At 58.3% G+C, this 21,002-nt stretch overlaps 4 protein-coding genes across 7 annotated transcripts; 3 read left to right on the forward strand and 1 right to left on the reverse strand.

The window, feature by feature from the left end:
* Positions 1-1,312: 1,312 nt before the first annotated feature.
* Positions 1,313-5,291, forward strand: LOC137441381 (tubulin alpha-4A chain-like). The gene is made up of 4 exons (XM_068138820.1): positions 1,313-1,411; positions 3,528-3,750; positions 3,891-4,039; positions 4,225-5,291. Exons 1-4 carry the CDS (start codon positions 1,409-1,411, stop codon positions 5,194-5,196), a joined length of 1,347 nt encoding a protein of 448 aa, XP_067994921.1. The 5' UTR covers positions 1,313-1,408; the 3' UTR covers positions 5,197-5,291.
* Positions 5,292-7,119: 1,828 nt separating this feature from the next.
* On the forward strand, positions 7,120-11,304 carry LOC137441382 (tubulin alpha-5 chain). The gene is made up of 4 exons (XM_068138821.1): positions 7,120-7,224; positions 8,673-8,895; positions 9,345-9,493; positions 9,702-11,304. The coding sequence occupies exons 1-4, from the start codon at positions 7,222-7,224 to the stop codon at positions 10,671-10,673; spliced, it is 1,347 nt and encodes a 448-aa protein (XP_067994922.1). The 5' UTR covers positions 7,120-7,221; the 3' UTR covers positions 10,674-11,304.
* A 539-nt stretch (positions 11,305-11,843) lies between these two features.
* Positions 11,844-14,657, reverse strand: STK16 (serine/threonine kinase 16). Of its 2 annotated transcripts, XM_068138837.1 has the most exons (7): positions 14,541-14,657; positions 13,290-13,509; positions 13,080-13,213; positions 12,884-13,004; positions 12,713-12,808; positions 12,524-12,645; positions 11,844-12,436 (listed from the first exon to the last, which is right to left on the reverse strand). In XM_068138837.1, exons 1-7 carry the CDS (start codon positions 14,624-14,626, stop codon positions 12,298-12,300), a joined length of 918 nt encoding a protein of 305 aa, XP_067994938.1. In that variant the 5' UTR covers positions 14,627-14,657; the 3' UTR covers positions 11,844-12,297. The 2 variants fall into 2 exon arrangements, with proteins under 2 accessions (XP_067994938.1, XP_067994937.1); XM_068138836.1 differs by lacking the exon at positions 14,541-14,657 and having other exon boundaries at positions 13,290-14,364.
* Positions 14,658-14,715: 58 nt separating this feature from the next.
* GLB1L (galactosidase beta 1 like) lies at positions 14,716-20,917 on the forward strand. Of its 3 annotated transcripts, none has more exons than XR_010987396.1 (18): positions 14,716-14,956; positions 15,117-15,267; positions 15,395-15,565; positions 15,998-16,170; positions 16,470-16,620; positions 16,838-16,898; positions 17,162-17,256; positions 17,645-17,825; positions 17,909-17,967; positions 18,162-18,283; positions 18,464-18,504; positions 18,798-18,916; positions 19,045-19,119; positions 19,203-19,292; positions 19,421-19,534; positions 19,806-19,937; positions 20,217-20,469; positions 20,544-20,632. XR_010987396.1 is itself a non-coding variant. In XM_068138834.1 (18 exons), exons 2-18 carry the CDS (start codon positions 15,244-15,246, stop codon positions 20,760-20,762), a joined length of 2,043 nt encoding a protein of 680 aa, XP_067994935.1. In that variant the 5' UTR covers positions 14,716-14,956; positions 15,117-15,243; the 3' UTR covers positions 20,763-20,917. The 3 variants fall into 3 exon arrangements, 2 of the variants coding, with proteins under 2 accessions (XP_067994935.1, XP_067994936.1); XM_068138834.1 differs by having other exon boundaries at positions 20,254-20,469; positions 20,544-20,917; XM_068138835.1 differs by lacking the exon at positions 19,806-19,937 and having other exon boundaries at positions 20,254-20,469; positions 20,544-20,917.
* The last annotated feature ends 85 nt before the right edge of the window (positions 20,918-21,002 follow it).

A 21,002-nucleotide genomic window follows, 5' to 3' on the forward strand; every position in this document is an offset into this window, starting at 1 on the left:
CTCATAGACTGTTTGTATCAGCATGGTCTGTGTTATGCAGTGACCTCTGAGGGCACTCAAAGGACATATATATAACCACGGGGAGGAGTTTAGGCATTTCCAGAGTTATCTAGTCACCACAGCATCCTGTCCAGGTTCAGCAGGACTCCCAACCTGGGGCATTTCTGTAGGAAAAAAATCTTCTCCCACCAGCTTGATTAAACCCACTGACTGTTTGACTCAGACGTTTCTGCGGGTCTCCAGAATGTGTTGCTTAGACACCGGCACAGGCTTGAGAGCTGTACCGCTGCTTTCAGTCACTTCACACGTCTTCAGCAGTGAAGGTGACAGTTTCCAGGTAATTCAGGCACAAAGAAAGGCCGTTGTGGGTGGATAATTTAGGTCCAGCTTTCAGCTTTTGGAGTAAGCAGAGAGATGACAGCTCCTTTCAGTGAAAACTCAAGTCAGAAGACTCAGGCAGAGCCAGGGCTGGTTCTGCACCACAGTGGATGCTGTGAACATTTCGGAGGAAAAGATGCATGCATTATTCACTGTAGCAAAGCCAGACAGCAGTGCCAGACATCGATCACTACAAAGAGATCTCGTCTGAGGTGTTTCAAGCTCCCCTGTCCCCTTACCGGTCATTTCATAAAGTTTTGAGAAATCAGATCTAAACTACAGAGGTAAAGGAGAGCCAGGCTGGAGGAGGAGGAGCACCTAACAGGCAGGTCTTTCAGACATAGCCCTGGGGCACAACTGTCCTTGATGGGCTTGCAGCGAAGGACAGCACGATTTTCATGTGTTTTTTTTTTCTCCTCTGACCTGCAAAGACACCTGGAAAGCCTATGCTTGTCTCTGAAGTGTTTCCTCTGCCCATGTTTTCTCCAGGAGCTCTGCTGGGTGCTCCCTAGGCGTCTTGGGTGGTTGGCAGAGCCCCATCTCCATGCTACACCAGGGCTTTCACATCAGCACTCCCACCCACCACGACGTAAAACTCGAGCCAGGTTCTTTGCTGACTTTCCTACCTCAGCTCCCTAAGTCAGTCCCGTCTAATGCAAGACACGCAGTAGTGCAAGTACTTCTGCCAACACTGGCACGACCAAACTTATGCCTCCCCGCCCTTCCTAAAGAGGATCTTCCATGGGCCCTGCGAGACAAGGAGCGCGGGACCCCGGAGGGATGCTGCTCCCCTATGGTCCCGCCGATGCACCCATCCGGCTGTCGGGCAGGACGGCCGCATCGCTGTATCTGTATGCAAATATGCGCAATGTACGCAAATCTATGCAAGTTCACGGCAGTGTCTCGGGCGGGGCGAGTCGCCCCGCAGCGCCGGTGCCGCCCCCAGTATAAGGCGGCGGCCACGCCGCCGTCCCGGTCCTGCGGAGCTTGCAGAAGCCCAGAGACAGCCAGGTCGTGCAGCATCGGCATCATGGTGAGTGTCAGCCCAGGGCTGCCCCCTCCCTTCGGTCCTGCTGCTGCTCCCAGGAGCTGACAGGACTCTCCCCGGAGCAGGCTGCAACTTCCATAGCTTCCCGGGGGTGTCTTCTGGGAGCCCGGGGTGCGGGCAGCTGGCGGCGGGAGCACCGTGGTGCTTGCCCTGTCTCTGCCTGGCTTCAGTCTTGCCGGAACTGCTCCCCCCTGGCACTCGACAGCCTCCTTCACTGGGCATACCCTTCCTCCAGTCTGACATGTCCGAGGCAAGGAAGTCACTAGCCAAACTCCGCTGGATACGGAAACCAGTGTTTGGGCTGACCCTGTCACCTTGCCTACCTTGTAATAATCCACCTGCCCACCTCCCGTGCTGCCATCTGAATGTACCCAGCCTGATAGGTCCTCGTGCTGCAGAACCACAGCTGAACCCCAGGAGCAAGCTCTGGCTTCACTCACTGCCTTTCACCTCGGGTACCAGGGGCCAATCCACGGGTGGGCATTGCAGCCTGGAGGCTCCTTGCCACCATGGTCCTGCCGCGAGCTCTGGTTCCTGAGCTCTCCAGCAGCTTTGGAGAGCATCCCAGCCCTAGGCTGCCTGGACACCTTGCCTACTGCCCTGCAGGACCATGCTCCCTGCCCTCCTGGAGCCACACCTTGCTGTGAAGAAGGCAGAGTCTGTTGGCAGATGACCAGCACTGCTGCATGCCTGGTGTTGTTGGGTTCTGCCCAGCCTACTGTTAGGGCTGAGTCCTATAAAGCCAGTCTTGGCTGCTGCTGGTTGACAGGATGAAATGAAGTGACTCTCATGACCCAGCTGAGTTTGCTGAGTCCCTGCACTCTCATTTGCCAGATTTTGAAAAAGGAGGTTTTTCATGCCTCTTCTTTCTTGTGGCCATCCATAGGTGCTTGCAGCTGTTTCAGGTGTTTGCTGTGTACTTTGCTGAGGATCCTGGTGCTTCCTCAGGACTTGTCATGGGTTCCTTGTGTTACAAAACCTTCCTGTACCTGCTGGGAGGGACAAGCAGGGTGTAATTTTGCTGCTCCTTGCACCTCAGCTCTGGGAAAAGTGTGGAGAAGGACTTCTGCCTCACATTATGGTTATCAAGGGCTTATTTTTCTGTCATCCCTCAATGACACTGCTGCCTCTGAAATGCAGCACTGAAGGCACTCTAGATGCAGAGAGGCAGGACTTGCTGCAACCCGTGCAACTTCCTTGGGCAGCAGTCAGTGTCTTGCTCCTGTATGCAAAATGGCTGTCTCTCATGGTCTCCCGCCAGCTGACTCATGCAAGGCATGCATGGCCATGGAAATCCGGTTTGGTTTGGATGCTCCTCTGACTCAGTTGTGCCTGGTGACACATCCAAGTGCTTGTCAACATCAGGGCTGAGGCACTGAGTGTTTGGCTTTAGTCAAAAGGGCTTCAGGCCCTGGGGTGCTTCACCTGGAAGAATCTAGGCTCCAGAGTCCACTTCAACCTGGCTTCCTCACAGGGACCTGAGTCTGCCCTTGAAGCCCTGAGCTAGGGGACCCTCCCACCTTAGCCCTTTGGTTCAGTAAGAAGTGCAGCTAACACTTCCACCTCCTCCAGAGCTAATTTAAGAAATCTGAGCCTCAGAACATGGCAACCATTTGCTGTTACAAATCCTCAATCCTTGCTGGGCATCCATTCTCAGTGCTGTCACCTCCTCAGATTCCAGCATCAGTTGATGCTCTGTCATGTCAACTTGCCAGCTCTCTTGTTGGAGTAGCAACAGGGGCCATGCCAGCTACTGCAGAGCCCCAGCTCTTAGGCCATGTGGGTGTTCAGGCAGTTAAGATCTTCACTGCACGCTTCCTAAGGCTATGGCTGGAGGTGAGTCCAGAGAATATGCTGGCCTGGTGTCCTGGACTCCAGAAGATGAATGTTCATCTCCTCTGAGTGGGGCAGTGCAGTGATGGGAAGCATAGCAACAGAACTGAGCAGCAGATGGGGATGGTCAGAAGTCACCAAGGCTACAGGGCAGTATGGATTGCGCAAGCTGAGAAGGGCCTGGGCTGCCCTGCCTGGGCTGTGCACCACCTGCAGCGATTGCATTTGTGGTCCTACCTGGGATCTGACTCTGCCTCCCTCTCCCCAGCGTGAGTGCATCTCCGTCCATGTCGGCCAGGCCGGTGTCCAGATGGGCAACACCTGCTGGGAGCTCTACTGCCTGGAGCACGGCATCCAGCCTGATGGGCAGATGCCCAGTGACAAAACCATTGGTGGAGGAGACGACTCCTTCACCACATTCTTCTGTGAGACTGGGGCTGGGAAGCATGTCCCAAGGGCCATCTTTGTGGACCTGGAGCCTACTGTGATAGGTGAGTGAAACTCAGCAGGACAGTGACAGTGATCACTATCTCTTGGAACAATCCACTGCCAAACAGCCCCTTGGGTGGCTTCTGCCACCTTTCCCCAGGGCCAGCTGGAAACTCACTAACAGTGTGCCAACTTCTCCTAGATGAGATTCGGGGCGGCGCCTACCGTGAGCTCTTCCACCCCGAGCAGATGATCACTGGCAAGGAGGATGCTGCCAACAACTATGCCCGCGGGCACTACACCATTGGCAAAGAGATCATCGACCAAGTGCTGGACAGGATCCGGAAGCTGGTAGGTGACCACGCAGGGGGAATGTGTCCCTCCTGAGCTGGGCTCCAGCATCCTGCTGGGAGTGGGCGAGTGCGGTAGGCCTTGCTGTGCCCTGGGAGGGATCTGTGGCCGACAATGGCAAAAGTTTGGAACTTCTCAGCAGCAACATCAGTACTTGGAGGAAACTGACTTCTCTCTTTTTGTAGGCTGACCAGTGTACAGGCCTCCAGGGATTCCTTGTGTTTCGTAGTTTTGGAGGTGGCACCGGCTCTGGATTCACCTCCCTGTTGATGGAGCGACTTTCTGTTGACTATGGCAAGAAGTCCAAGCTGGAGTTCTCCATCTACCCTGCACCACAGATCTCCACTGCTGTGGTAGAGCCCTACAATTCCATCCTCACTACACACAGCACCTTGGAGCACTCGGACTGCGCTTTTATGGTGGACAATGAAGCCATCTATGACATCTGCTGCAGGAACCTAGACATCGAGCGCCCGACCTACACCAACCTGAACAGACTCATCAGTCAGGTTGTCTCATCCATCACAGCATCACTGCGGTTTGATGGGGCCCTGAACGTGGACCTCACCGAATTCCAGACCAACCTGGTGCCCTACCCTCGTATCCACTTCCCCCTGGCTACTTATGCTCCAGTCATCTCTGCAGAGAAGGCCTACCATGAGCAGCTCTCGGTGGCTGAGATCACCAACTCCTGCTTTGAGCCAGCCAACCAGATGGTGAAGTGTGACCCTCGCCATGGCAAGTACATGGCCTGCTGCCTGCTGTACCGCGGGGACGTGGTGCCCAAAGATGTCAACGCCGCCATCGCCACCATCAAGACCAAGCGCAGCATCCAGTTTGTGGACTGGTGCCCCACGGGTTTCAAGGTGGGCATCAACTACCAGCCCCCCACGGTGGTGCCAGGGGGAGACCTGGCCAAGGTGCAGCGAGCTGTCTGCATGCTGAGCAACACCACAGCCATCGCCGAGGCCTGGGCTCGCCTGGACCACAAGTTTGACCTGATGTATGCCAAGAGAGCCTTTGTGCACTGGTACGTGGGGGAGGGCATGGAGGAAGGGGAGTTCTCTGAGGCACGGGAAGACATGGCCGCTCTGGAGAAGGATTACGAGGAGGTGGGCCTGGACTCCTACGAGGATGAAGAGGAGGGTGAAGAGTAGAGAAGCACTCGGCCAACAGTCCTGTGCTTCTTCCTGTGTTAGCTGCAGAAACCCTTTGAAATAAACCATTTCAGAGCCTCTGTGTCTCCCACTAACCCCCCAGCCGCATTGGTTTCTTGTCAGGTCAGGTGTGTGGCGAGTGCTTCAGCTCTGCTGCTGGTGCTGCTGTAGTTCCTCCCAACACTTGGCTCCAGCTCTGGCTCACCCCTTATGTAGGTAAGTGCCCCATATCAGGAGGTTATGGCCAAGAACACATAGCATACTCTGTGGAAGTGCTCAGGCATGTCCATCAAATGGATCTAGAGGAGTGTTGATGACGTGAAGGGAGAATCACCTAGCTCAGGCATGGGGGTCTTTTGTCTGGGAGCACCTTTGCCCATTCCTTGACAGGCTCTGCCAGTGCTCTGCCATGCTCTTGTGGCCTGTGACCCTACTCTGATGGCCTCAGCTCATCTTCTCTATTGTTCCATGCTGAACATTCTGCCTGCCCTGCCTGGCGGCGAGAAATCTGAGCATCAGCTGCTGGCTCCAGCTGCAAGTTGGTGATTGCTGTCACACATTATCCAGCATGCTGGGTCCAGAGATTAATTTTCTGTGCTTACCACTAATGCTCCAGCTGTATTGACCCACAGAGTCTGTCCTCTCCTGCCCTCCTCCCAGCATGCACCCGTGTCAGCTGGAGGGGAAAGTGTTTGACCGCCTTGGGTGCAGCGATGGCTGGAGCACAGCCTGTCACTCATCCCACTGCACAGGATTGCTGGCATTGTTCCCTGTGCCCATGATCAGTGTTGGACTCAGACTGAATGGTGCCTGCTGCTGTGCCAGGGCAGGATTTGCTGCCCCTCATGCCAGACACTGCTCTGATCTCCTTCTCCAGGTCTGAGTGTGGGGAAAGGGGGCCCTTTCTCCTTCAAAAGTAATCTCATTGGAGAGATTCTTTTTTCACATGTCTTCACAGAGACATGTCTGCTGCTGGAAGCACATAGCAGTTCAAATTGTGTCCTATTACTTTTACTAAAAGTTATCCTGTACCTCTGGATCCCACCACAGAGGGACACAGCAGTGTCTCCTGACCTGTTCCTGGGCAGCAGAGCTCCCATCCCCATGAGCAGGGGTAGCTGTTTGAGCCCACACCCTGGCAGAAAGGACAGAGCCCTGTCTTGCAGCACACAGCATGCAAAGCTGGCACACTGGACTCTTGTCTTTGGCTCAGCCGGCATCTGGGCTGGTGGCCCCACGCTTCTGCAGAAGCAGCAGCAGCCCTGGCCTCAGCGGGAGGGGCTGCTGGCTGCGGCTCAAAGGGAGCTGCTTCTCTGAGTGTAGTCACAAGTCATTAATAGCAAATGACCCTTTTTTCGCAGCTGGGCCAGCCCCCCAGCCCAGATTCGTCGCGGTGATCCGGAGCCTCACAGAGATGTGAAGCTCTGTCTGCCTGTGCCCACCGGCAGAGAAGAGCAGCCCTTGGTCAGTTTCCCAGAGCACTGACGGCAAAGGGAGGTTTGTGGGCACCCTGGACCCCAGAGCCTGGCATGTATCTAACATATTTCTCCTCCTCTCTCCTGTTGTAGAGGTCCAGGTGGCCTCAGGATGTTCCTAAATCCCAGGGAACTGCAGTGCAGGGGATTTGGCAGCAGAACACGTAGGGGCTGCTGTGCCTGCTCCATCCCCCCATCTTAATGGCTGGGCAGCCCTCCTAGCCCTAAGGGCTGAAGGCCAGGCTTCCCACCCACAGCCTGGCTGGATGTCCCCCTGCTTGCCTCCCGGCAGAAGAAGGAGAGCAGCCCGGATTCCGGCACCTTGGCGTTTCTCCGCAGCCGGAGGAGACCCAGGTAGACTCCCTCTGCCCTGAAGTGGGTACTCCCACCCCGCATGCAAATATAACCAAATGAATAGGGAGGGAGGGCATCAAGCTCCACCCCCCTATAAGAGGGCGCTGCGGAGGGTATTGCAGCAGCCGCAGCTCCGTGCCGAGCCGAACCCCGCAGCACCGAGCCACCGGGAGAACCCGGACCCCCCAGCCTCAGCATGGTGAGTGCGGGACGGGTGGCGGGCACAGTGATGGGGAGTGCGCCTGGCAGACCCCCGGAACACCAGGCACGGCGGAGCCGCTGCGACGCGCCATCTCCTTCCCTGCCGTGACCTTGGCAGACCCACCGCTCCCTGCCCGAGGGCAGCAGTGTTCCCTCGCCACTTCTGCCCTGTCCCCTCCCCGGCCGCCACCAGTCCCGGACCTCCTGGGTCCCCCCGCTGCCGCAGCGAGGGGAGGCGGTGGGGCTTGGAGGAGAGTGATCTCTCCGGTGTAGAACGGTAGCCGCGGAAGGACGGGGACAGCTGTCGGGGGTGGACGCGCCAGCCGGGCACTGGGGCCCGGAGGTGGGCGCTGGACAGGGCTTATCCCCCGCAGCAGCGGGGCTCCCCGTAGGGGCTGGCAGCAAGCAACGGGAGCCGGGGTCCATTCCGGAACCATCCCGCGGGTGTCTGATAGCCGCAGAGCGGGTCGGGACCGCTGTCCAAACCGGGCAATGGCCGCTGCCCTCGCCGGGACCGCGGCTATATTTAGTAGCTCGGGAAGGGGCCGGAGCCGTGCCAAGGAGGTGCAGCACAGCAGCGCCTCGCCCGCCGCAGCGCTGCCCCGGGCTGCCCCTAAGTCCGGCAGGCTGGAGCTGCCCCGGCCTTCCGGAGCCACTCCGGGAGTCCTTGTCCTCCCCCCGCACGGAGCCCATGACATCTGGGAGCGCTACGCAGCCACCGAATACAAAAGCGAATAGCTCCGGGACCCCTCTTCTGCGTATTAGTGTCCTGCCCGGGGGATTTCAGGCCTGGAGGAGTGAGATGCCGGGAGCAGCGAAGCACGGATACTAGGACCAGTGGAGGAGGGGTGCCAGGGGTAGTGGCGCAGGCCTGCAGCACATCTCCAGCTCGCAGCTGGAGCTATTCTCCAGCACTTTTGCCCACCCTAATTTTGCAGCACAGGATTGGGGATGCATATCTTGGAGAGTTTCTGTGCTGCCTCGAAGACTTCTGGGCTTCATAGAGAGCCCTTACCCACTGCTCCCCATCCCCCAGGCTCCTTGCCCCAGAAGGCTGAGTGCTAGTCTGGTTCCGGAGCAGCAGGCAGAGGGATTCCCGATCCGTGGGTTAAGTACTTGCTGCTCAGCTCAGCATCCCGTAGGGCTGCTGTGGATGGAGAAGGTGCTGAGGCTTCTGGGGAGCCTGCTAGAGTGCTGGAGGCTCTCATCATGGGGCTGGTGGCTCAACACAAGCTTAGTGGAAGGGCAATGACAGCCTTCTGAGAACCCTTAGAAGCATGCGAGAAATTACACAAAGAAAACTCCCTGGGGTTGCTCCCTGAGGCCACTGCCCAGGACAGCTCCTGTGCAGATGTCCATGGGGTACTGGCACCAGGCAGGGCTACCTTGACTGGGGTGGACAAGACAGAGCTGTGCTAGAGTCTGACTTTGCCTCCCTCTCCCCAGCGTGAGTGCATCTCCGTCCATGTCGGCCAGGCCGGTGTCCAGATGGGCAACACCTGCTGGGAGCTCTACTGCCTGGAGCATGGCATCCAGCCTGATGGGCAGATGCCCAGTGACAAAACCATTGGTGGAGGAGACGACTCCTTCACTACATTCTTCTGTGAGACTGGGGCTGGGAAGCATGTCCCAAGGGCCATCTTTGTGGACCTGGAGCCCACTGTGATTGGTGAGTCCTGAAGTTTGCATAGCCTGGGGTGCACCCCCAGGTGGGTAGCAGGCTGATAAAATCTGCACTGGTTCAGCCTGAGGGCATCTCTTTCCCCAGGAGAAGCCACAAACCTGAGCACAAGCTTTTGTTCCTGAAGTGTCCTAGAGGCAGCAGTGCTGCTAGTCTCTGCTACCACATCTGCATGGGGAGAAACCAGCCCGACCTGCCTGGCAGCTTCCAGTGCCACTGAACACTGTGAAAGCTGAGTGTCTGTGTTGAGACGTGGCAGCCACCTCCCTCTTCCAGAGAAACCTGATTCCCATGGTGACCCTGCAGACATGTGGAGCCTTGGCTGTGCCCCCAGCAGGGAGTGAGGAATGGGTGCTCAGATCTGCTCCTCAGCTACATGGCAGCTGGCTCAAATCAACAGCTTCCACCAAGCTCAATCTTTCCCTGCTCTCTCCTAGACGAGGTTCGGGGAGGAGTCTACCGCCAGCTCTTCCATCCTGAGCAGCTGATCACTGGCAAGGAGGATGCTGCCAACAACTATGCCCGCGGGCACTACACCATTGGCAAAGAGATCATCGACCAAGTGCTGGACAGGATCCGGAAGCTGGTAGGTGACTGCAAAAAGGGGGATGTGTCCCTCCTGGGCTGGACTCCAGCATGCTGCTGGAGCTCAGAGTACACTGCAAGTCCTGCTGTGCTCTGGGAGGGATCTGCAGCTGCCCATGGCAGGGATGGACCAGGTCCTAAAGGACTTTTGAACAGTCATACAGTCACAAAGAAATCCATCTCAGAGCAATCTCATGCCTCTCTCACAGGCTGACCAGTGTACAGGCCTCCAGGGATTCCTTGTGTTTCACAGTTTTGGAGGTGGCACCGGCTCTGGATTCACCTCCCTGTTGATGGAGCGACTTTCTGTTGACTATGGCAAGAAGTCCAAGCTGGAGTTCTCCATCTACCCTGCACCACAGGTCTCCACTGCTGTGGTAGAGCCCTACAATTCCATCCTCACTACACACACAACCTTGGAGCACTCGGACTGTGCTTTTATGGTGGACAATGAAGCCATCTATGATATCTGCCGCAGGAACCTAGACATCGAGCGCCCAACCTACACCAACCTGAACAGACTCATCAGCCAGATTGTCTCATCCATCACAGCATCACTGCGGTTTGATGGGGCCCTGAACGTGGACCTCACCGAATTCCAGACCAACCTGGTGCCCTACCCTCGTATCCACTTCCCCCTGGCTACTTATGCTCCAGTCATCTCTGCAGAGAAGGCCTACCATGAGCAGCTCTCGGTGGCTGAGATCACCAACTCCTGCTTTGAGCCAGCCAACCAGATGGTGAAGTGTGACCCTCGCCATGGCAAGTACATGGCCTGCTGCCTGCTGTACCGCGGGGACGTGGTGCCCAAAGATGTCAACGCCGCCATCGCCACCATCAAGACCAAGCGCAGCATCCAGTTTGTGGACTGGTGCCCCACGGGCTTCAAGGTGGGCATCAACTACCAGCCCCCCACGGTGGTGCCAGGGGGAGACCTGGCCAAGGTGCAGCGAGCTGTCTGCATGCTGAGCAACACCACAGCCATCGCCGAGGCCTGGGCTCGCCTGGACCACAAGTTTGACCTGATGTATGCCAAGAGAGCCTTTGTGCACTGGTACGTGGGGGAGGGCATGGAGGAAGGGGAGTTCTCTGAGGCACGGGAAGACATGGCCGCTCTGGAGAAGGATTACGAGGAGGTGGGCCTGGACTCCTACGAGGATGAAGAGGAGGGTGAAGAGTAGAGAAGCACTCGGCCAACAGTCCTGTGCTTCTTCCTGTGTTAGCTGCAGAAACCCTTTGAAATAAAGTGTTTCAGAGCCTCTGTCTCCCACTGACCCCCCAGCCGCATCGGTTTCTTGTCAGGGCAGGTGTGTGGTGAGTGCTTCAGTTCTGCTGCTACTGTGCTTCCTCCCAGTGTTCTGCTACAGTTCCAGCTTCTTCCCCACGCAGGTAAGAGCCCCTGGGGCTGCTCCCTGGGGCTGCGGCATGCATCCCACCCAATTTGCTGCTCCAGTCAGCAGTGGGTACCGCTTCCTCGTGTGGTGTATGTCCCTATTGTGTATGGCCCCGTGTTGTATCCTGGAGCTCAGGGGAGTAGATTTAGTCTGAGCAGGGGGAGATGAGTGGCTGTTGGGACTTCTCCCCACATGCAGGCCAGATAGGCTGTCTGGAAGCATAGTGGTGGAAGCAGGGGGAGCAGCCTTTCACCCTTGTCCCTGTGGCCAGAGTGGAGGGTAAAGAGGCATGCTTGGCTCTGACGTGCAGGGGCTGCACCCCACAATGGCATCCAACGTGGCATGAACCCCTGTGGCTGCTTACTGCTGTGTTGTGGTGAGACGATTAAAGGAGGGGAACACTCCCTGTGTAACTGCTTGTCTGCCTCTCTTTTATTTACCCACTCTCCATGGGCAGCCCAACTGCTGTGTCCCAGTGAACCCCTCCAGCCAAGGCAGTCCTTTCCAACCTAAGCCATTCTATGATTCTATGAAGAGTGTCTGCTGGGCTGAGGGATGTCCTCTGCACTCAGGTGGTTGTGATGTTCTCAGGCTCTACCCTCACCAGAGCAGGGCTGCTGCCCCTGCCTCCCCAGTTCCAGCAGCTCCCCAGCCTGGGCACCTACCTCTCCCTTCTTGGGCAGCTGAGCCCCTTCCTGCAGTGCTTGGCCTCCGAGGCGCTGAACAGCAGCACCTGGCTCCAGCAGCAGAGTTGTGAGTATCAGGAGCATGCTGGGACCAGAGATTAGCTTTCCCTGATACCGATAATGCCCCAACCTCACCTCTTGCCAGGACTGTCTTCTGCTGCCCTTCCCTCTAGCAACGTTTTGCTGCTCAACTCCAACGGCAGGTCTTGCTCTCTGCTTGCCTCCATCAGGACCCCTCCCCACAGACAAGGACACACCGTCCACACCACTGTGCAAGAACATCTTTTACTCCAAACGCAAGGCAACATCGGTGCTGAGAGCAGTGGTGAAACAGGCGCTGGGTCCCCATTGCCTTGCTCCAGCACCACACTGGGACCCAGACCACAGCCCTACCCTTGGTCAGAGGCAATTCCTCTGTGGCACACAGCGTGGGACCACTTCTGCTGTCACCCAGAGTAGGTCCCACAGCATCCTCCTCTGCAACCCCTGGGGGAGGCAGAGGCTGGTGCAGGCCCCGTGTTTAGCATCAGGTCACACGTCCACAATCCCGAGACACAGGATCAAGTCCCAGGCACCAGCATCCAGGGCACAGAACACTCCAAATCCAACACAACTCTGGCACAGAGCAGCAGCTCTTCCTCGAGTGCAGCAATCTCCTCTGCAACAGCTCCAACTGAGGAGCAGGGAGGAGGGCAGCCACTTTTCCCCTGGCTGGGCCAGAAGGCTCAGATCTGTGTGGTGTCCTGGCCCTCCGGGGCTGGCTGTAGCTCCTCCAGCTGGTGGAGGACCTCATTTATACTGGGTCGCTCCTGAGGGTTCACTGTCATCATAGAGGAAAGCAGGCGCTGCAAGGCAGCAGAGTACCTGGAGGAAAGATGGCGAGGCAGAGGTCCGTGTGGTGCACATCCCAGGAAGCTGCCCAGGAGCAGGTCACCCTCCCCAACTCCTCACCTGGTTGTGGGGGGCATGGTAAGGGGGTTCTGCACTGCCAGAGCCACGCTGTCGCCCTTCTGGAAGATGGCATCATAGGGTCCCTCCCCAAACATCATGCAATACAGCATGCAGCCTAGGGACTGGAGCATGGTGGGGTCAAGTCAGGCCTATGGTGGGGAGTCAGGGGCCAGGGGACTGGATCCTTACCCAGATATCTGTGCGCTCATCTATGACGCATTCGCTCGGCACTATGAAGAGCTCAGGGGCACGGTAGGAGATGGTACAGCGCTGGGCAGCCCAGTCCTGCAAGAGAAGAGCATGAGGATGAAAGGCTCAAGACAGGGACAGGCTGGTAGGGTGATGTCCCTGGACACCCACCTGCACAGCCATGGCCTTCCGAGAGCTGTTGACTTCGATGCGAGCTTGGTTCATGGAACCCAGATCCATCAGCACAGGCTGGTCATCCTCATCCAGCAACACATTGGTGGGTTTGAGGTCCCTGAATGGATGGACATCACTGAAAGCCCACTGGGCGCCCTGGCAACCCCCCTAACTGGGGCTGCTGTCCTCCCACCTGTGTGCGTAGCCCTTGCTGTGGATGGCTTGTAGCCCACGGCAGATGCCGTGGAGGATGAGGAGGATCCGCTGCTCTGACATGAAGGTCCCTTTCTCTCGCAGCGCTTGCACCTCGCTCCAGAGGGTCCCCCCCTGGCAAACACAAGCATTCGGTTGCCATTGCCACTCCTGGCAGCAAGGAGGAGGCGGTCAAGGGAGACCCTCTCACCTTCACATAGGGCAGGAGGAGCCAGGCTTCATGCTTGGCACCCTTCTCCACCATGCAGTGGGCCACCAGGGGCAGGATGTTGGGGTGGTCAAAGAGGCCATGCATCTCCACCTCGTGCAGGGCAGCCTGGCGGTCCTCCTTGTCATGGCACAGGATGCGCTTCAGGGCGTAGAAGCGCCCATCTCGAAGCCCCTCCACCAGGTCCACGTAGCTGAAGCCCCTACGAAGAATCACACATGGTGCGGGCTGGGTGTCACAACACTGCTGCACCTGTACTGCGGCCTTGTACCAAGCCTCAAATGTGAGTACCCAGGGGAAGGGGGGCAGGGGGCGGAATGCCTGCCCCTCTCTCCATGGGAACTCCTCAGGCATGCACATTTTCCCCTCCTTGTGGGCACCTGCCAGGCAACCAAAGTGTCCCCACTCCGCATGAGAAACCCACGGTCCTTATCAACCTCACTTCCATGGGGTCAAGCATGCACTCCTGGGCATGACCAAGCCCAGCACAAGAATATTCCATGCATGTGCTTGAGTATCTCTCCCTGTGTTTGAGCATCTCCCTATAACATGCCTAAGATTCTCCCCCACTCCCAAACACCACTGCTGCTCAAACATCTCCCTACCATACCTGAGCATGCCACCACCCCCCCCCCCAACCCTACTTTACCACACAGGAGCATCACTTTCATCTCCAAGCATTCCCCTGTGCCACAACATCCCCTACGCCTGACCATGCCCCCATGCCTCAGCATCAGCTCCATGACAGAGCATTACTCCCATGTCTGAGCATCTCTCCATGTACAAGCACCCCCGAGCTTGAACATCGCCCCCATGCCCAAGCATCCCCCACGTCCGAATATCCCGCACACACAAGCACCCTACACCGCCCTAGTTTCCTCCCATTCCCGAGCACCCGCTCCATGCGCAAGCACCCACATCCCCGAGCTTCCCCCCAATGCCCAATCTCCTCCATACCAGAGAATACCTAATGCCCAAGCACGCTCCCATCCCTGAGCATCCCCACTGTGTACAATCACCCCGCATCTCCGAGCGATCCCCCCGTTCCCGAGCATCAGCCCCACGCATAAGCACCCCCATCTCCGAGCACCCTCCACCATGCACGACCGAAACCCGCCCCCCCCCCCCATCCCCCCATCCCCGAGCATCCCCCACGTACCCTCCCGCCCCCGCCCCCGGGCCCCCTCCCGTCCTCGCGGACCCCCGTCCCGAGCCCCCGGTGCCGTCGCGGACCCCTCTGCCAGCCGATGGAGCAGGAGGTAGCGCGCTCCCCCCAGGCTGACGGTGCCGCGGGAGCAGACGCACAGCGCCTGCCCCATCGCCTGCCCGCGTCATCGCCCGCCGCCGCGCGTCACCCGGCGCGTCACCCGGTGCGGCCCCACGGGGCGGGGCGCTGCAGCCTGCCCGGTCCCTCCTGCCTCCCGGGAGGGGACCCGGTGCTCCCTCCTCCCGAGCGGGCGTGCTGCGGCGCGACGGAAGCGCAGCGGAGCGAGGGCGGAGCGCCGAGCCCCGGGCTCGCCCTGCATTGTGACCAGGGCGGAACGCGGTGTCCGTGGTGCGCTGGCATCCCCCGGCTGCGCGCGGTGGTAGTGGCAGCCCCGCCACTCCCCTGAGTTGGCTCCAGGGAACCAAGCTTCTCACTCGGGCGGGTAGGTCGGCGGTGTAGGCGACAGAGGTGGCGAAGCCACACCGCGGGGCTTGTCACCGAGGGCAGCCAGCCCAGCGTTGCGATACCTCCCTAAAACCCCTGTCACCAGAACCGCCACCAGGCTCCAGGCTTCGCTCCTGGGACATTTTGTTTTCCCGCAGGCGGCGGCAGCATCGCCCTGCTAGAGCGATAACTCATCACCGCGTCTCCGACGGACAAATGGGCTGAGCTCCTTCGAAGGCGTCGTGTCTGGTGGTGACACTTTTAGGAGGCTCCTTGTACTTCTATATGTGTCACCCACTGCTCCAGGAGGTATCAGGGCTGTGTCCGCCGACTGGAACTGGCTTCGACAGTGATGCGCTGCGCGCATCCCGGGCGCGGTGGACTTTGAGGGAATGAGGAGCCCAGAGTCACTCTGCCCCTGGCTCCTTGCTCCCAGGTGCCTGGATTTAGGACCTGGAGAAAGCACCCGGCACTGGCCTATAAGGATCATGTGATGGTGGCGTCCACGTCCCACTTTGTTCTCCATTCCGGGTCTACCAAGCGCCCAGCAAGGATGTGGCTGCCGGCTCTGGCCCTGCTGCTGGTGGCGGGGCTCCTGTACACTCAGGTGAGCGAACACAGGTGGAAAGTTTGGGAGAGGCATATAGGGCTGAGCTGCGAAGGGTCTGCTGGGATGTCTCTGGGGTCTGCCACACTTTCCTCCCTGTGTCCCTGGTCTTCCTGCTGTGGGTCCTTTCTGCTGCAGCCCGTGTCCTGCCCCAGTGTCTCATTTGTGTTCCCAGCTCCCTGCCTGCCCTCCCAGCACCGGTCTTAGCAGCACCCATCACCTGAAATGCTACTAGCTTTACCACAGAGTGTTTTGATTAGTGGGGGCTGGGCCATTAGGTGGTGCAAATGGCTGCCCTGCTTGTCCCTATTGCTATCCTGGGACAGTGCAGTACCTGCTCATACGTGCACTGAAGATGGGGAGTGTCCCAGGGAGTGGGTGGCTGGGCTTGGGGATGGCCTGGAACCCCGCATCACTGCCCTTCTCCCACAGGCCTCCCTGCCAGCACGCTCCTTCCAGCTGGACTTGGAGAAGGACTGCTTCCTCAAGGATGGTGTCCCCTTCCGCTACATCTCAGGCAGCATCCACTATGCCCGTGTCCCGCGGCCTGCCTGGAGAGACCGGCTCCTCAAGATGTACATGAGTGGGCTCAGCGCCGTGCAGGTGTAAGTGACCAGGGCAGCCCTGATGGTGCACATCCTGCAGCCACTGTGGCTCCCTGGGGTCTTTGGGGTCCCCAGAGCTGGGACAGAGGCGAGGGTGTTGTCTGACTGCAGGAAGTGGGGACCAGCCCTTGCACTGGGATCTGCATGACCTCCCTGTCAGTCCTGGTCCAACCCTAGCTGCCGTGCCAAGATCAGGTTGGAGGCTAGTTAACAGGAGCAGAGGGCCCAGCCTGTGGAAAAGGTCCCCATAGTGCTGGGGTGCCCTTAGCACCTGCACAGTGATCTCCCCTTTCACCTAGCTATATTCCCTGGAACTACCATGAGCCGCTGCCGGGGGTTTATGACTTTGCTGGAAACCGGGATGTGGAAGCCTTCCTGGACCTGACAGCTGAGCTGGGGCTCCTGGTGATTCTGCGTCCAGGGCCCTACATCTGTGCGGAGTGGGAGATGGTGAGCTCCATCCTGGTGCAGAGGGGTGACAAGTGGTTTGGGAAGAGCATGGGGGGGTTGACTGTTTTGACTCTGGTGCCATGCCAGCCCTGCCCAAGCTGCTACTCTGAGGCACGTGCTACTCCAGTGCTGTGGCATTGTGCTGGCTGTGTTTTGGCTGTGTGCCAGCCCAGACTGCTGGGCTGTTGCTCTGTCTCTGCTGTGTGTGTTTCTCCAGGGTGGCCTGCCCGCCTGGCTGCTGTGGAAATCGGACATCGTCCTGCGCTCCTCTGACCCTGGTGAGCCTCAGCATGGGCTCTGGCCACCATGTCCTTACAGCCTGCTACCAGCATGCTGGTCTCTCTCCATGCACCTGCCAGACCATGTAGTCTCTCTCATCCTTTTCTCCATCTTTTGAGAATCCTGTAGTTCATTCTCCACCTCTGCTTCCTCATCACACTTAGCACTGCCCCGAGAACTCCATCCTCCTTCTGGCAGGGTTGGCTGAAGTTTGGCTGAGGTGGATGTGGCAGCCAGGCTGAGCTGCCCTCTGTCTCCCCAGACTACCTGGCAGCTGTGGACTCCTGGCTCCATGTCCTGCTACCCAAGATCAAGCCACGGCTGTACCAGTATGGAGGGAACATCATAAGTGTACAGGTAGGGTGCTGTGGAACCCACCTCCCTGCCCTGCTTTGTATGATCTTTGGATGTGCCCCAAAAAGCCACCTGTACCCTCTACACCATGCCCTCATCTGGCACAGCTCTTGGATAACTCCTTCCTGACCTCTGGACCTGGGTTTGAATCCAGGGACTGGAACTCTGGGGTACCTGCCATCACCCCAGCTGTGGTTTGAGGGACACTGGCAAAGCTGGACTCATAGTGGGGCTGGAAGGTCAGTTTTGGGATGCACCTAGGAGCTGCCATGACATCTAATGATACCAAGAGCTGGGTGCTTGTCCCATTGGATGGTGGGACTCAGTGAGAACCACCTGGCTGAAGCCCTGCCGCATGCATGCTGGGTGCTGCCCCCTGCCTTGCTCCCAGGTGGAGAACGAATACGGCAGTTACTATGCCTGCGACTATGGCTACCTGCGGCACCTGCTGGCTGCCTTCCGGGCACTGCTGGGGAGCGAGGTGCTGCTCTTCACCACCGATGACACACGGGCAGAGGATCTGCGCTGTGGCACGCTGCAGGGTCTCTATGCCACCGTTGACTTTGGGCCAGGTACCTCTATGAAGTAGGAGGAGCAGAAGGGACGAGGGTCTCTGCGTCCTCTTGCTCTAAACTTTTTACTGCCATCTCTGCAGGCTCTAATGTGACAGAGGCATTCGGTGCCCAGCGCCAGGTCGAGCCAAAGGGGCCCCTGGTGAGCTTGGGTGGGGCTCCATGGTGGTGGGTGGATGAACTGCAATGGCTCTGGGGAGGCAGAGGGGCTGGGGGAGCAGAGAGTGAGGCAAAGAGAAATGCTGGGACCAGCCTGTAGCTGATCAAAGGGAATGTGGCTGACAGGGGTGCCAGGAGCCCCAGCTCCAGGCAGGTGATAGTCTCTTTCTCCCTCAGGTGAACTCTGAGTACTACACAGGCTGGCTGGACTACTGGGGGGAGGCACATGCCAGCACCAGCTCAGCAAGGGTGGCCCAGGGCCTGGAGGACATGCTGCAGCTAGGAGCCAATGTCAACATGCAAGTAGTCAGCTGAGGGTGTGATGCTCTCCTGTCTGCCAGCACTGGAGTGGGCATTCCTGCTCACCTTCATCCCACCAGGCTTGGCAGGCAGGGCTGAGACAGCAAATGCAGTGGGGAGAGGGAAGTGTCCAATGACATCTGTGGGATGCTGACAGGGTTCTCTGGGATATCTCATAGGTACATGTTCCATGGGGGGACGAACTTTGCCTACTGGAGTGGTGAGTAGGGCCCTGCCCTGGGGATGAGGACACACTGTGGGGCTGGGAGATTTTTGCTGGCCATCCCCAAGGAACCTGCTTCCTGCTCCTGTCCCACAGGGCAAGCTGACACATACCCAAGGGCCCCTGAATTCAAGTTTGTTTCCCCCTTGGGACTCCTTTTGTCTCCAGGCAGGGGCTCCCATTTCTGGGTCATGTCCCCCCTATTGCCTTGCAGCTACCCTGAGGCTGGAGTCCATGCTCTGGCCATTTCCAGAACCTCTTGCTCACCTCCCATTGCTTCCCCTGTTCAGGTGCTGACTTCAAAGACCAGTACAAACCAGTGACCACCAGCTATGACTATGATGCTCCTCTCTCAGAGGCAGGAGACCCCACCGAGAAGCTGTTTGCTATCCGTACAGTTATCAGCAAGGTGCTGAGCTTGGTTGGAGGAGGGGGACAGGACTGGGCACTGCTGCCTGTGCCAGGGAAGAGGGACCTGGCAGGACAAGGGACATCTCCCTGCTTGCCCAGGGAGACAACAGACAGTTTGCTGTTCAGTTCCAGCCTCTGCCAGTCGGTCCAATGCCATCTGCCACTGCCAAATATGCCTACGGCTGGGTGGCCCTGCAGAAGGTGAGTGCCTGCCCTAAAGGCTGGGCTTCCTCAGCCTGGCCAGCTGGCTTCAGCCTGACTCACATCCATCCCTTTCTTTGCAGTATGCCGACCTCCTGGACGTCTTGGATGTACTGTGTACCTCTGGGCCAATCCACAGCCAGTTCCCCCTCACCTTTGAGGCTATAAAGCAGGTGTGGTGCTGGGTGCAGTGGGGGAGGTGCTCCTAGACTTGTCTGCCCTGCTCTGGCTCTGGGCTGGAGAAGAAGAGCTTGTCTCCAGACCCATTTCCCTTTTTGTGCCACTCTGCTGTGTCCTGCAGGTCCATGGCTTTGTGGTGTACCGCACACAGCTGCCCCAGGATGTCCCAGAACCAGCAGTGCTGGGTGCTCCTCCTCACACCATCTGTGACCGTGGCTATGTGATGCTGCAGAAGGTGAGACTGCAGGAGCATACCCATTCCAGGCTCAGCCTCTCAGGAGGGCTGTGCTCTGATGGGGTCTCAGGGGCAGCCAGGGTGCCATGAACCATGCTGAAGCCCTGATGGATAGCCCTCTCTGCTGAACATGTCCCTTCTCGGGGCAGAGCATAGGCTTGGGCTGGTTCTGGGACAGCTGGCAGCAGGATGCAACTCTGGCAGGCTGCTGGCAGTGACTGGGGTAGTGGAATCCAGGCACAGGGCAGTAGTGCAGACCTTGTGGCTGCAGGAGTACCAGGGGACACTGGAGCGGGATGGGCAGACAGCCCTGCGAGTGACCGGCAGGGCAGGGGACACCCTGGACGTGCTCCTGGAGAACATGGGCAGGATCAGCTTTGGGGCCAACATCAGTGACTTCAAGGTGAGGGGAGAGGGTGGGAGATGATGGTTTGGGCAACTGTGTGGCCAAACACTGCCTTCTCCTGCCCCTGCATCAGACACCAGCCATGGCAGAGATACCCTCAGACCCGTGCCACAGTTAATCTCACACCATTCCCTCCCCTGGCCCTGACAAACACACCAGGAACAGAGCCTTTGTCTCCATTATGCTGCCACAGCCTTGGAGCAGATCCATTCCCACCCCCACTGCTGTGAGGGGAGTAGGCCCTGGGGAAGCTAAATATCTTCTTGCCCCTGACAGATCCTGCTGTCTCATTTTCCCTCCTGCTCCATCTCAGGGCTTGCTGGGGAACCTCTCCTTAGACTCCAGCCCTCTCAGCAACTGGCTGATCTACCCCCTGGCCATAGACACTGCTGTGCAGCAGGGCTGGCCCCATGGTGCCCTGCCAAAATCAAGCAGCAGGGGCAGAGCAGGGCCAGCCTTCTACACTGGGACCTTTGAGACCCCTGGCATCGCCTGGGACACCTTTGTGAAGTTCCCAGATTGGGGCAAGGTAAGACCACAGTCAGCCAGGAGAAGGGGTGAGAGCGGAGAGGGGCACAGCTCAGTGCTGTCTTCCTCTTCCAGGGCCAGCTGTGGATAAACGGTTTCAACCTGGGCCGGTACTGGCCTCGCCGTGGGCCCCAGCAGACCCTCTTTGTGCCTGGCTCTGTGCTGCATGTTGGCCGTCCCAACAACATCACAGTGCTGGAGCTGGAGGGAGCACCCCCCACCCCTCTCTTGCTCTTCCTTGACCAACCTGTTTTCAACAGGACCCTCAGCCACAGCACCATGGCCACAGAATAAACAGGGCTGCTGGGCACCAGGATCACGTCTGGCTGGGGTGACAGGGGGCTGGTGAAGCACAGAGGCCAGCAGAGCATCTGTGCTAAGGAGAAAGGGGTTCAGAATTGAGCTTGTTTTGCATGTTAATCCCAAATCATTGCAGTGCTTTTGCTTATGCCTAGGGGTCAAGGCACCTCTTTATTGATAATGCAGGCAGAGGAGGTAGTTGCTAAGATGACACAGCTGAGACACTGATGGCAT

Source organism: Melanerpes formicivorus, unplaced genomic scaffold (assembly GCF_026170545.1).
Source record: "Melanerpes formicivorus ecotype bairdi unplaced genomic scaffold, bMelFor1.0.p_v2 SCAF_5, whole genome shotgun sequence".
NCBI classification, from domain to species: domain Eukaryota; kingdom Metazoa; phylum Chordata; class Aves; order Piciformes; family Picidae; genus Melanerpes; species Melanerpes formicivorus.